The sequence below is a fragment of the Danio rerio genome, chromosome 7, assembly GCF_049306965.1.
Source record: "Danio rerio strain Tuebingen ecotype United States chromosome 7, GRCz12tu, whole genome shotgun sequence".
Classification (NCBI taxonomy): domain Eukaryota; kingdom Metazoa; phylum Chordata; class Actinopteri; order Cypriniformes; family Danionidae; genus Danio; species Danio rerio.
Genome location: NC_133182.1, coordinates 36,625,469 through 36,637,783, shown reverse-complemented (window position 1 = coordinate 36,637,783; position 12,315 = coordinate 36,625,469). Strand labels below are relative to the sequence as shown.

General features: G+C 39.8%; 1 protein-coding gene and 1 long non-coding RNA gene across 28 annotated transcripts in view; one reads left to right on the top strand and one right to left on the bottom strand.

Annotated features, from left to right (window-relative positions):
* chd9 (chromodomain helicase DNA binding protein 9) overlaps nt 1-12,315 on the bottom strand; it is a 117,041-nt gene that overhangs the window by 61,306 nt on the left and 43,420 nt on the right. For 19 of the 27 annotated variants that reach the window (XM_005169013.6, XM_073908761.1, XM_073908763.1 and 16 more), the window contains one exon: nt 4,230-4,648. In XM_005169013.6, the coding sequence (XP_005169070.3) occupies nt 4,230-4,648 (419 nt within the window). Of the gene's footprint in view, nt 1-4,229; nt 4,649-9,576; nt 10,342-12,315 lie in introns of those variants that run through there. The other 8 variants (XM_005169017.6, XM_073908768.1, XM_073908771.1 and 5 more) reach the window with 1 other exon arrangement.
* On the top strand, nt 9,779-11,198 carry LOC103911399 (uncharacterized). The gene is made up of 2 exons (XR_002459232.3): nt 9,779-10,132; nt 10,255-11,198. It is a non-coding gene; the product is annotated as an uncharacterized lncRNA (long non-coding RNA).

The following is a 12,315-nucleotide window of genomic DNA, read 5'->3' as shown; positions in this document are numbered from 1 at the left end:
CCTTCGTTCGGTTATCCGTGGCACTATCCACTCGCCATAGTGTGGCAGCTAAAGTCCACGCCTACACTATCGAGCGTGTATGAACTGTGATTACTTTTTAAATTGCTGATTAGCTATTGGCCATTTCCCTCTCTGACTGAAGGCAGTCGACCAATCGCGACAGACTGTCATCGGTCCAATCAGCGCAGATTAGCTTCGCGCTAAGGAGGGGTTTGGGAACAAATGAATCACTGGACGATTCATACAGGAGTCGCTGGGATAATTAGGTAAAAATAAATGCAGATTATAAGACCATGAAAGTGTTTTTTGACCTTGCATGCATATTAGACTGTTGTTGGAGACCCTTACAACCAAGATATGACCTTATTTCATGTATAATATGGGCTCTTTAACTCCTAATGTTGATAGTTAACACACTCAATGCATTTTTTTCAACATATTCCATAATTTCCATAAAATCGTCGATTTGTCGGATTAAGGTAAAAGTACCGGACTTAATACATACGTTATAAAAATAAGAAAAAAAATGAAGTGTAAGAAAAAAAAATCAAAAAGCATTTTTAATACTAAATCATCTTAAGTATGCTATAAAATATTTCAGATTCTCATTTAACATGCTTTCTGATTTTTTACGATAAAACCAAAATAGTGCAACAGAATTATGTTTGTTTGATTTTTTTTTGTAAACCAACAATGCTGTGTGTGTGTAAACTATTATTTAAAACAGTCATTCTTAAAATTACTTTAAGTTATTATTTGAAACAGTCAAAATGTGATCAACCGTTTGCAGAGCAGGCAGTTAAAGGGTTTAAGCAAAGAAGCACTGAGGTCCAAAAAACCAAACAAATAAGAAATAAACAGTGCCAACTATAACCTTGCTGCTACTGTATGGCACTGCACTGGTTTACTGTATGCAACTACAGTCCCTTTTGTCATCTTGATAGACAAAATTCCTCAATACTTGTCAGATGCCTCCATCTCTGGACTGAAACTCATTTCACTTTTTGTGTTTCTTTTTGGTTGTGATACTGCTAGCAACACCGCAACCATTAAAACAATAATTGTACCACTCTCTAAGAGCAGAGAAGCAGTTCGAAGTAATGCTAGTTCACAACATTGTGTTCAAAACAATTATACTGCAAAACAAGCACAATAAAACCTTGCCAAACCAGACAGGTGACTGAGTACGTCACACGCAGATGGACACTGCTTAGACTACTACCAGTTCAATATGCAAACCTGTTCCTCATATTTTGGAGGCTCTGAAAAGCCAATGTCTGTAGTGGAGAAACTAATCTAAACAAGAAAAGAAATCACCCAGTGAGGCGTTGAGTCTGAACATACACATGCCCTGTTTGTCTTGCCTTTACCGCTGAAGTATTTGGGTCAGTCAGACTGCTAATCCATTAAGCACGATGAACAAGTCACAAAAGAAATTCAACACACCACTTTTACAAGCACAGTGGGAATGTTCGACGCATTTTCAGGCAAGCTTCGTAATCTCAGCAATGGACCAAATGAGAGCATGCAGTGTTCTAAATGCAAAGCAGCCTCTAGACTAAACCTTACAGCCTGGAAAAGCAATATGGTGGCACCAAGTATGCAGAAGCCTTCACATAATGCACATGACCTAGAAATCTCACGTCACAATCTTTCTTTCAGTCCTCTATTAATGCAGATCAAATGACATCATAATGGTATAAAGCTCTGCATGCCATGAACCACTCAAACATGGCACTGTGTGTGTGAGCACATGTAAACTACTTGTGTAAAGGAATTATTAATCACACTAAAATGGGAGAACAGCAGATGGAGGTTTACTGCATGCTTTCTCCTTTTGCTAATAGAGGGTTTCATATCTTTTTTTCATCTTTTCCCAAAAATATTGACCAATACTTGCAATGACCATTATGCATAATTATTAATTCGTTCATGTTCTTTTCAGCTTAGTCCCTTTATTAATCAGGGGTCCCCACAGTGGAATGAACTGCCAACTTATCCAGCATAAGTTTTACGCAGCGGATACCCAAACGCACTCATTCACACACACATACACACACATACACTCTACGGTCAATTTTAGCATACACAATTCACCTGTACCACATGTCTTTGGACTGTGGGCGAAACTGAAGCACCCGGAGGAAACCCATGCGAACACAGGGAGAACATGCAAACTCCACACAGAAACACCAACTGACCCAGCCGAGGCTCGAATCAGCAACCTTCTTGCTGTGAGGCGAACGTGCTAGCAACTGCGAAATCTGGAGCTTATCTAACAAAATAACTTATGATACCGGTCTAAAAACTAGTACACCCAAATTTATGTCATAGAAAAATATTAAATACAAATTTTAAAAAAGAGGAAAATATCAAGAGATAAATCTTATGTTATGATAAGATAAATCTTACCTTATCTTATGAATATGTTTAATAAATTAGTTTTGTTTAAATGTATCAAAATTTAAATGTATCAAAAAGATTATAGATTGCAAAATTTAGCAGTTTTTATTTTAGGATTTTTTTTAAAGCATGACGGTACAACACGAACGCGGTTATGAATATTTCAAAACATGTGCTTGTTTGTTGTAAAAATTCGTAATAATGACAAAAAAATACTAATTTGTGGATCTCCATAATTCCAGGAACAGCGTTTCTGCCATTGTGGCTGGTGTATTCTGGGAAATTTTCTTAGCCCTTGGTTTCGAGCGTGGTCCTGAAAAATCTTAATTCAAAGGGCTATTCACCCCTTTTCCCTAGCCCTAGGCCTTTAAGCTAAAAAGAATCGGGACACCTCTACCCCTTCATGGGAATGCACAAAATGAGGTGTAGGGATAAGGGGAGAGGCTAAGAGGTAGAATTGGAATTGGGTCTTAATAGGGGGACCACTTGGCATTTTAATTTAATAAAATGTTAACATTTCTCCAAAAATCCTCAAACCTCTTCTCATATAGGTTGCATCGTATTAATAAACAAAAGCCATCACAAAATGACTTAAAATGGACCCTTTATTATTCTTTATGACTTCAGCATCTCAAGGGAGAAGTGCAAGGGCAGCATTTCGCATGACTGCAAACCGTATAGGAATATTAAAAGAGGCCCATTAGGTTCGAGAAACGCTAGAGGGTTCTGTAACTAGTTAAATATGTTGTAAATAAAAAAAACAATCCATACTCTACATGTTGCTATTCTGCTGTAGATCCAAAAACGTACTCTGTCTGAAAGAACGCTGCGGAGGGCCGAATCGTCAAGATATTATGAACATCTAATGAAATGCTGACATTTTTGTGAGATTGAAATGTTTTTTGAACTGAGTTGCAGTTTTATAGAATATCTTTGCAGAGCTAGAATCTTACATCAGAAACTGTTTCTGGGTTGCACTCAAGAAAACCTGACAGGAAACGCTTGACATGCACATAAACGTTCAAAATTTGCATACATGTTTATGTTAGCCAAAGGTGGGTTTTCTTTTAGTTTCACATAAGCAGAAGTGCACATGCACGTGAAACAGCTAACAGTTTTTCACATTTTCTCATATAAGCTAAAAAAGAATGAATGTTTTGTCATTTCTTTAGTCCAGAGAAGCTTTGTATTCTGTGACATTTGGTCACCGGATATCCCACAAATAAGAAATTGGATAGTACTAATGATGAATTTAAGGCCTTCTAAAATATTTTAACACTATTTAAATTCACCAATTATGTGGGAAACAATACATTTACCTGTATAGGACTATCTACACATGCAAGTATTTTCACTTTCCCCTTTACTTTCCCTCCAACTCTACCAGCAGTTGGTGTGGTAAAACTGTGGTAAAAACTTTGCCATTCAGTCTTGACTCTATTCAAACATTGTACAGCCTCACCTTCTCTATTACTGAATTAAACCTCAACATCAAGTCAGCAGTAAGTGAATTTCAACCTGAAATTCAAAGCTCTCTGATGATGGAGCGCTGCCCCTTTAAGAGAGTTTGACTCTCATCTGGTTCAGGCTTGATGCACAAAAACACATCGAGACCACATCTGTAAGCAGTAAAACCTTTTAAACTTGCTGTGATTAGCTGCATGGCTAACAATAAGCCTGTGAAGTTACAGAGATGGTCTTGGATGAATTGAAAAAGTCATCACAGAAGATGACAGAAACATCTGTAAAAGCCTCTTCCCTCCGCTCCATGCAAACAAACAAAAATTAAATGTCATTCATCCTTCAGCTAGAGGAGAATGTCTTACCCAATTTGAGCCTTTTGTTTGGGCTTGGATGACTTCACGATGCGGGCCTTCTTGGAACTCTTATCCTTGCTTTTGGACTTGGAGGAACCAGCCTTGTGACTGCGGTGCTGCGACGACGAAGATGGGAAGCTGTCAGGACTCATGACGCGAGGGATATTTTTCTCTCCCCTCTCTCGTGCTTTGGCGATGGCCTCAGAGATGATTCGATTGGCCTTCTGTTGTTTATCATCCGAAAGGGGCGACTCCATCTGCTGTTGTTGCTGCTGCTGCTGCTGCTGCTGCTGCTGCTGCTTTTGCTTCTGCAGCCGCTTCTCTGACATATACGACGACGATGAAGAGGAGGAAGAAGAGGAGCTGCTCTTCAATGTAGGGCTGTGTACCCGCGGTTGGCTGCTGGGACCATTAGTGTTCTTAGGAGGCTGTTAGAAAAGAGAAAATGAAATACGTTAAATCACCCAAACATGACAATAAAGCACTCCATAGGACAGGCTTCATTTAATAGTTGTGTAGGCAGGACAATACAGGAAGCCAGTAGATAGGTTTCTATTTCAGGATTCTGTAATTCCATATGCTAAACCCATGATGAACAATACACTATTTAAGATACCATGACGCCATGTGGACTAGTCTGGCGTTCAATATGAGAACGCTTTTGCACATGAAAAAGGAGGATGAGCTGAATTCAACAGCCTCAAACATTACTCCTCTAGTTATGACCTAGAAAACTTGGACTCATGCGGATGTAAATACTTTAATAGGTTTCTTATTAAGAGGACAAAGTCAGTACAGTGGAACTGTAACATACGATTAAAGGTTATGCAGGCGATTTAAGATGTTTTCCAAGCTAAGAAACTCTCTGCAAATCCCAGACCTCCAAACAAATGACAGCAAACCTCTATGTGCAAAGTCATTCACAGGAAGGACATAAAATTAACAGATGTCACCAGCCAAATGCTGATAGTTGGACACACACAGCATATCATTTTATTTATACAGTGGTTCATTTATAATGTGCATTGGGAAGGCAAAGCCAAGTAAGTTATTTTTGCCTGATATAAAAAAACATTTAGCATTTTGTTGCTAACATAAATAAACTTTTAAAAAAGTTCATGAAAAATAGAACACAAGGAAAAGGATACAAATCCCACCTCAGTAAAACAGACTATTGAAAAAAGAGACTTGGCTTTGTCCATCAGTTGTTTGCAGGAACAATAAAAATGTGAACTTTTTGCTAGCTACAATAAAGGGATTAATATATAAATTGTAATAGGGGTCCGGATTCAAATTCAGGACTTTAAAAAAAGTCTAAAATACAACCCTAAATTAGCAAAAGTTGTGACAGTATGGAAAACACAAGTAATTTTTTTTTTATTATTTAAATTTACTTTAACTTCTATTTCACTGAAGACAATAAAAAAAAAATATATATATTTCATGCTTTGTCCGGTCAACTTTATTTCATTAATACACATCCTTTCCTGTCAATCAGAGCTGCTTCACATTCCAAAAAAATTGGGGCAGGAGCAATACAGGGCTAGTAATCAGATAAATTGATAAAACAATGATGTGCTTTAAAACGGGTGATGTCAACAGGTGATTGTATTTCTGATTTGGTACAAAAGCAGCATCCAGGAAATGTCTAGTTCTTTATGAGCAAAAATGGGCTGATGATCACCAGTTGGCCAACGAATACATGAAAAAATTATTCAATGTTTAAAAACAATATTCCTCAAAGAAAGATAGGAGGACATTTGCATATTTCACCTTCACCAGTGCATAACATTATTAAAAGATTCACGGAATCTGGAGGAATTTCATGCGTAAAGAGCAACAGTGCAAGCCTAAGCTGAACTACCGTGATCTCTAATCCCTCAGATGGCACTGCATTAAGAAATGTCATTTATCTATAACCGATATCACCACATGGCTCAGGACTACTTTGACAAACCTTTGTCAAGTACTTCAATACTTAATTACATCCACAAATCCCAGTTAAAACTGTACTATGCCAAAAAAAGTCCTATATTAACAGTGTCCAGAAGTATCGTTGACTTCACTGGACTTGGAGGCATCTAGGATGGACCATTACACAGTGTGCTTAGATGAATCAGTATTTCAGGTATTTTTGGCGGGAGAAATGGATGCTGTGTGCTCTGGACCAAAGAAGAAAGGATCACCCAGACTGTTACCAGCAACAAGTCTAAAAGCCAGGGTCTGTCATGGTATACAGTTGTGTCATTGCCTTTGGCAAAAATAAATTGCACTTGATGGCACTATTAATGCTGAAAAGTAAAGAAAGATTTTGGAGCACAATATGCTGCCTTCTTTTCCATGGATGCCTATGTTTATTTCAACAAGACAATGCAAAACCACATTCTGCACACATTACAAAGTCCTGACTGCAGAAGAAGAGGATACATGTGCTTGACTGGCCTGCCAGCAATCCAAACCTGTCTCCAATAGACAGTCATTCAATTATTCATTCATTCATTTTCTTTTTGGCTTAGCCCCATTATTAATCTGGGGTCGCCATAGCGGATTGAACCACCAACTCATCCAGCATATTTTTTTCACAGCGGTTGCCCTTCCAGCTGCAACCCATCACTGGGAAACACCAATACACTTCCATTCATACACATACACTACGGACAACTTAGCTTACCCAATTCACCTATAGCGCATGTCTTTAAACCTATGAACACGGGAAGAACATGCAAACTCCATATAGAGATGCCAACTAACCCAGCCGGGGCTCGAACCAGGGACCTTTTTGCTGTGAGGCGATCGCCACCATGACGCCCTCCAATAGAGAATATGTGGCATATTTTGAAGCGCAAAATGAGAAAATGAAGACCTCGTACTGTTGCCCACCTTAAGACTTGTTTGAAGGAAGGATGGGACAAAATAACACCTAAAACACTTCATTACTGGTCCCTCATCCCAAAATGCCATTCAGGTCTTGTGTAAATGAATGGCAACATTACAAAGTGGTGAATGCTTTACTATTTCAATTTTTTGCTTTTATGTGTTGCAAGAACCAAAATTGAACCACGTGTTTATCATTTGCATTTTTCATGCTGTCCCACCTTTTTCAGATTTGGGGTTGTAAATTTGCATGTATGAATTGCTCACAATACGATCAATGATATGCAATTAATAAAAAGAGAAGGCAAATTTCCATTTCATGCAGATTAGAGATGCAACAATATTCAAACTGAACCAAAAATAACAAAATACGCACCCTACAGTACAAACCACGATACTGTTGAAACGAACCGAGTTACCCCTCTCCCCCCTTAAGTTTACCCAGATAACTGAATGCACTAAACAGAAACTTGTAAAACCACTGTACAAAGTTAATAAGTTTAAGTTTAATTATTGCTGCTTTTATTGTTTAATAAAATAAATGGGCCAAGGATAGTGTTAGTAAACTAAGGACTACCTGTTGGGTCAATCCAAATGGATCTTTATATTATTTTACCAATTTCACATACAAAGTTATTTTAGAAATGTGTGGGGGTTGGGGTGGCAATGGATTTTGTAATTTGGTGATGGCTGAAGCAGGTCTGACTCCCCTGGATTATTTTTTGCAGAGCTCTTACAGAGACAGGTGCGATTTCTCACAACACTCGTTTCAGTGAGACCTGTCAGATAGTAGAAGCACTTGATGTGCTTACAACTCAAATTCGGTTCAAGAGTTTGGGGCCGTTCTTTACCCAGCTCAATACTTGTTGAGAATTTAATAAGCACACCGTTTTTTTCATGACCTCGCCAGCAAACTAAAAGCAAGAGGAGGTCCAAAGATAAAAATCCTTGGGGATCCCATCTGATTGTAGCTGAAGCAGTGCAGCATGGTAAGCCTGAGTCCACCCACACATACTGGATGACAACATGGGAAATCCTCCATCTTTGAACTGCTGCATCATCAATGTTCCTAATGCCTGGGTTTCATAATATTCACTGCTCTGCAATCATTTGGCCAACCAGCTATAGGGAAAGATAAAGGAAATATTTGGTCGAACGCACAGGCAAACCACTGGGGCACGCACACACACACAAACACATTTGCAATTTTCAACCAGTGTATGCCTCAAAAAACAATACAGATATAATATGGTATAGAGACGTTAATAAGTCACAGTTCATCACAACAACATCGCACACTGATCAAAGGTCACAAGTCAAAATCTTTAACCTGAGAGCCAGTCTATTCACATTATCCACCCCTCACCCCATGAAATAATAAGACCGCCATGTATAATTCACAGCATGATCATATAGCAGGCTGAGACATGCCAACTTTTATTATTCATGCTCATTTTGCTGACATCCCTTTTTTCCTCAATTTCTTCCTCTCTTTCTCACTTGGAAAGCAGACAAAATGAGTTTGGACTCCATAAAGCAAGAGAATGAGATCTTATCTTTTACTTTATTAGGTTTTACTTTGCACACTCGCTCTTTATAAACATGACACATGGCCGGAGCGATGTTACAGTCATGCCAATAAAGCTTTGTTAAAGAAAAAAAAGAGAGCAACATAAAATCGGATCAGCCGGCCTGCGTTTTTCTGACAGCCAAATAAAGGGAATTATCTGGAAAGAGTGAAACAAAAGAAAAGAGCGTGGGGGAGGGTTATAAACACTAACTCGTTTGGTGGTTAAACATGAGCCGAACAGCCAAGCGAGAGGGATTGAGCGCTCCCGAAATATTCACACTAATCCAGTGGAGGCATGAAGGGGTAAATCAGCAGGAATGGAGACAAGGAGAACAGCTATAGGGGGAAGGCGGGAGAGCGTATGTGAGAAAATGAGTAATAGAGAGAATATGACGTGAGTGAGAGAAAGAGAGCGAGGGGGAAATGCAGCAAGCCGTGAGCAATGCAGCTATGTAACACATCTATAAATAACTGAAATTACAGGCTGCCAGCACCACGGCGATTTCCTTCTCCCTTTCCCCGCTCAAGTCATCAATGTCTTTGTGTTTAATGAAACTAGACTGAAACTGAGATGTCCATGCGGCGCTGCCACACAATGCCTGATGCGCACATGTGCCACTTCCCAAGGCACCTCGGTGAAAGGAGATGAAAAGCGAAACAGGAAGAGGAGCAGACATAGCGGCAAAAGCTAGCTTATATAGCATTCCTCGTTAGCATGCAAGCTAGAGAATAAAAAATGGAGAGAAGTGGTTAGCACAAGATGGCGGCGATTGTGTAGCCTGCCGCATGAGCCTGTAGCTGCTCAGTTCCTGCCGGCCCCCTCCCCCATCATTCCCTCCTCCTCCACCTCTCTCCACCCCCCAAACACACACACACACACGCGTGCGCGCACTCGCTCACTCACTCACTCACCCGTCCTCTCGGCCTCTTCACCGTAGACATGTTTTTTCTTTTCTTCTTTCCCCCCTCTTCTCTCTCTCCAACCGCCAACAAAAGCCTTGCCCTTTCGCCGTTTTTTTTCTCTCTCTCTCTCTTGCACACTCCCTCCTCCCTTCTCTCTCTCTCTCTCTCTCTCTTGCTCGATCACTTTCCCTCTCTCCCTCCCTCCCCCGGCAGGTCCGTGGCTGAAGAAGCCCTGTTCACCTCCTCCTCCTCCCCTGGCTGGGCTGCATGGAGCCGCACTTCACGGAAAACGAGGGAATGAGGAAGAGACAGATAAAGCAGCCACGCTGCTCCAGGATTCTCTCATTCTGCTGCGCTCAGCTGGGCTCAGTCTATTCTTTTCCCTCCCTCTCTCCCTCTCTCATCGATTCTCTCCGTCCGAGCGACCGTCCGTCCGTCCGAGCACAACTACACTCGATCTCTCCCGGCCGTCGTTCTCTTGTCCTCGCTCTCCTGTAGACAAACGCACACTCACAGACCGACAAGACTTCTCGTTCCTCTTCCTCCTTTCACATCCCAGGCGAAGGTAGGATTGCTAACACAAAAGGTTTTTTGTACTGGCTCAGTTGGACGCTCTGTAGCTTGTTTTCCTTATTTCCACTTGTTTTTTTTCCCTTCCTTTTCCCTCGTTCCCCTCCCCTCTCTCAGGCTGGGCTGTATGCGGCGAGCAGGAGACACAGACGAAGCGGCAAGAAATGAAAGCACAAAGCAGCAAAACGCATCAGCATGAATATTAGAGATGTCGTTAAAATCCGGACTCGTTTTTCTCTCTCTCTCTCCCTTGCTCACTCACTCTCTCTCACTCTCTCTCTCTCTTTAGCTCATTGTGAAACAGGAGGTCCAGCAGAGGGTGCTAGTTGTTATTACATTAACTTTCAGAACTTAACCCCAAAAATACTGAATTTCAATACTTGCTGAGCACAATATGAACAGCAGCAAGTGTTCGAAGGAATGAGTACACCTGGAGATGTTTTCAGCAGCTAATCTGTGTCAAAACTGATCAGTCAAGTATAACAAATCACAATTACAAACACATGCACACACACGCGTGAGAGCAGGTGGCATAAGTTCATGTGCTGCTAGATCGATTCACAGGAAGTGACAATAGAGACTCAAAGAGAAATGAGGTCATGCCCTCTCTTTCCCAAAGCGTGACACTGGTCGTGTGCAACTGTGCTCGTGCGTTGCGAAAAAACTTGTGACCACAGATACATACAAAACACAAATGAAAGCAAGAGTAGAGCTGTAACATAAAAAATAACTGACTTGAAATGAGGAACATTTAATATGAAAAGAAATATAGCAGGTATGGAACCACCAGGACTGTATCAGCGGTCTGAAATCACTCAGAAAACTGGGTCAGCTTTGGGTAAGAATCTTACAGAGCAGCACACAGATTAGCTGTGGCTATAGACCGAGCCTTGAGACTGAAGTAAGCTCAACTTCTACAAGGTCAAATGAATGCAAGGTTGAACAAGAGTCCTGAAAGTCGTCTAAAATCTATCATTTTCACTAGGTGGCACATAGTGTGCAAGTGCTTTTCAATTCTGTCTGTATACTAGGCACAATAAAACGTTTTGCACTTTAGAAAACAGGCTTTGTGTGACATAGTGAGATAACAAAACTCTCTCGATAGAGAGCGAGAGAGATAACAAGGCCTTGAAGTTTGGACTGGTGGAAATACAAATTAAGACCTCAAAAAACAACTATTATGTTTATTTAAAAGCAGCTAAATAAAAAAAAGAACCAAACAACTAAATAAACAATAGGGCTATGAAAATGTAGGATTAAATTGTTTAAAAATGTTAAGTTAAACTAGTGCCATTTCAAAGCTTTAGTCTATTAAAAATAAAATTAGTGTACGTTGGTCAATTTTTCTGAGCAATTTGTACTTACTAATATTCATTCAAAAGAGTAGATGAGGACCATATAAATATGAGAAAGTGAATAAAATAGAGTCTTTTTACGTACTGTATGGAGGAAGAAAAGAAATATGCATGTGCTCTAGACTAGATGTATAGCACAAACCCCCACCACATCATGGAAAACAAACAGTTAATATGTAAATAAGATGAAATAGCAGCACCAAGATATTGGGAGGAGCTCAGTTACACAGAGAGAGAGAGAGAGAGAGAGAGAGAGAGAGAGAGAGAGAGAGAGAGAGAGAGAGAGAGAGAGAGAGCTCCTTCACTTCTCCATCTACGCAATGTATTTACAAACCCGCCCACTTTCAGACCTCCTACATTAGGTGGATATTTTCAAGGATAAAAGTATGGAGAACATTTAAGCCAACATGGAAGAAAAATCTATAACATTCATGCAAAATGATTGATTTTAACAGTGTCATCTTGACAAATATTAACACATTTTGCTCTTTGCAACAACGTAGGAGCTCTAGCATCACTGAAATTGCTCAATCCCTTTGTCTTAGTGCCTGCAACCATTCCAGATATCCAAGCAGTCACGTAAAGACTAAATTGTCACCATCTTATGAAGTGGCACATATGGAATCAATGCATGCAAAAAGCTGCAATCAGCTCACCATATGTCTGTGCCTTTCATGTGTGATTACTAAACATTTGTATAGTTAAGCTGCATCCCACATGCAAATAATAATAAAAATAAATAAATAAAAAATAGTAGTAGTAATGATAATATAAATAATGATATATAATTCTTAATATCAACATTAAAAATTGAATAATTTTC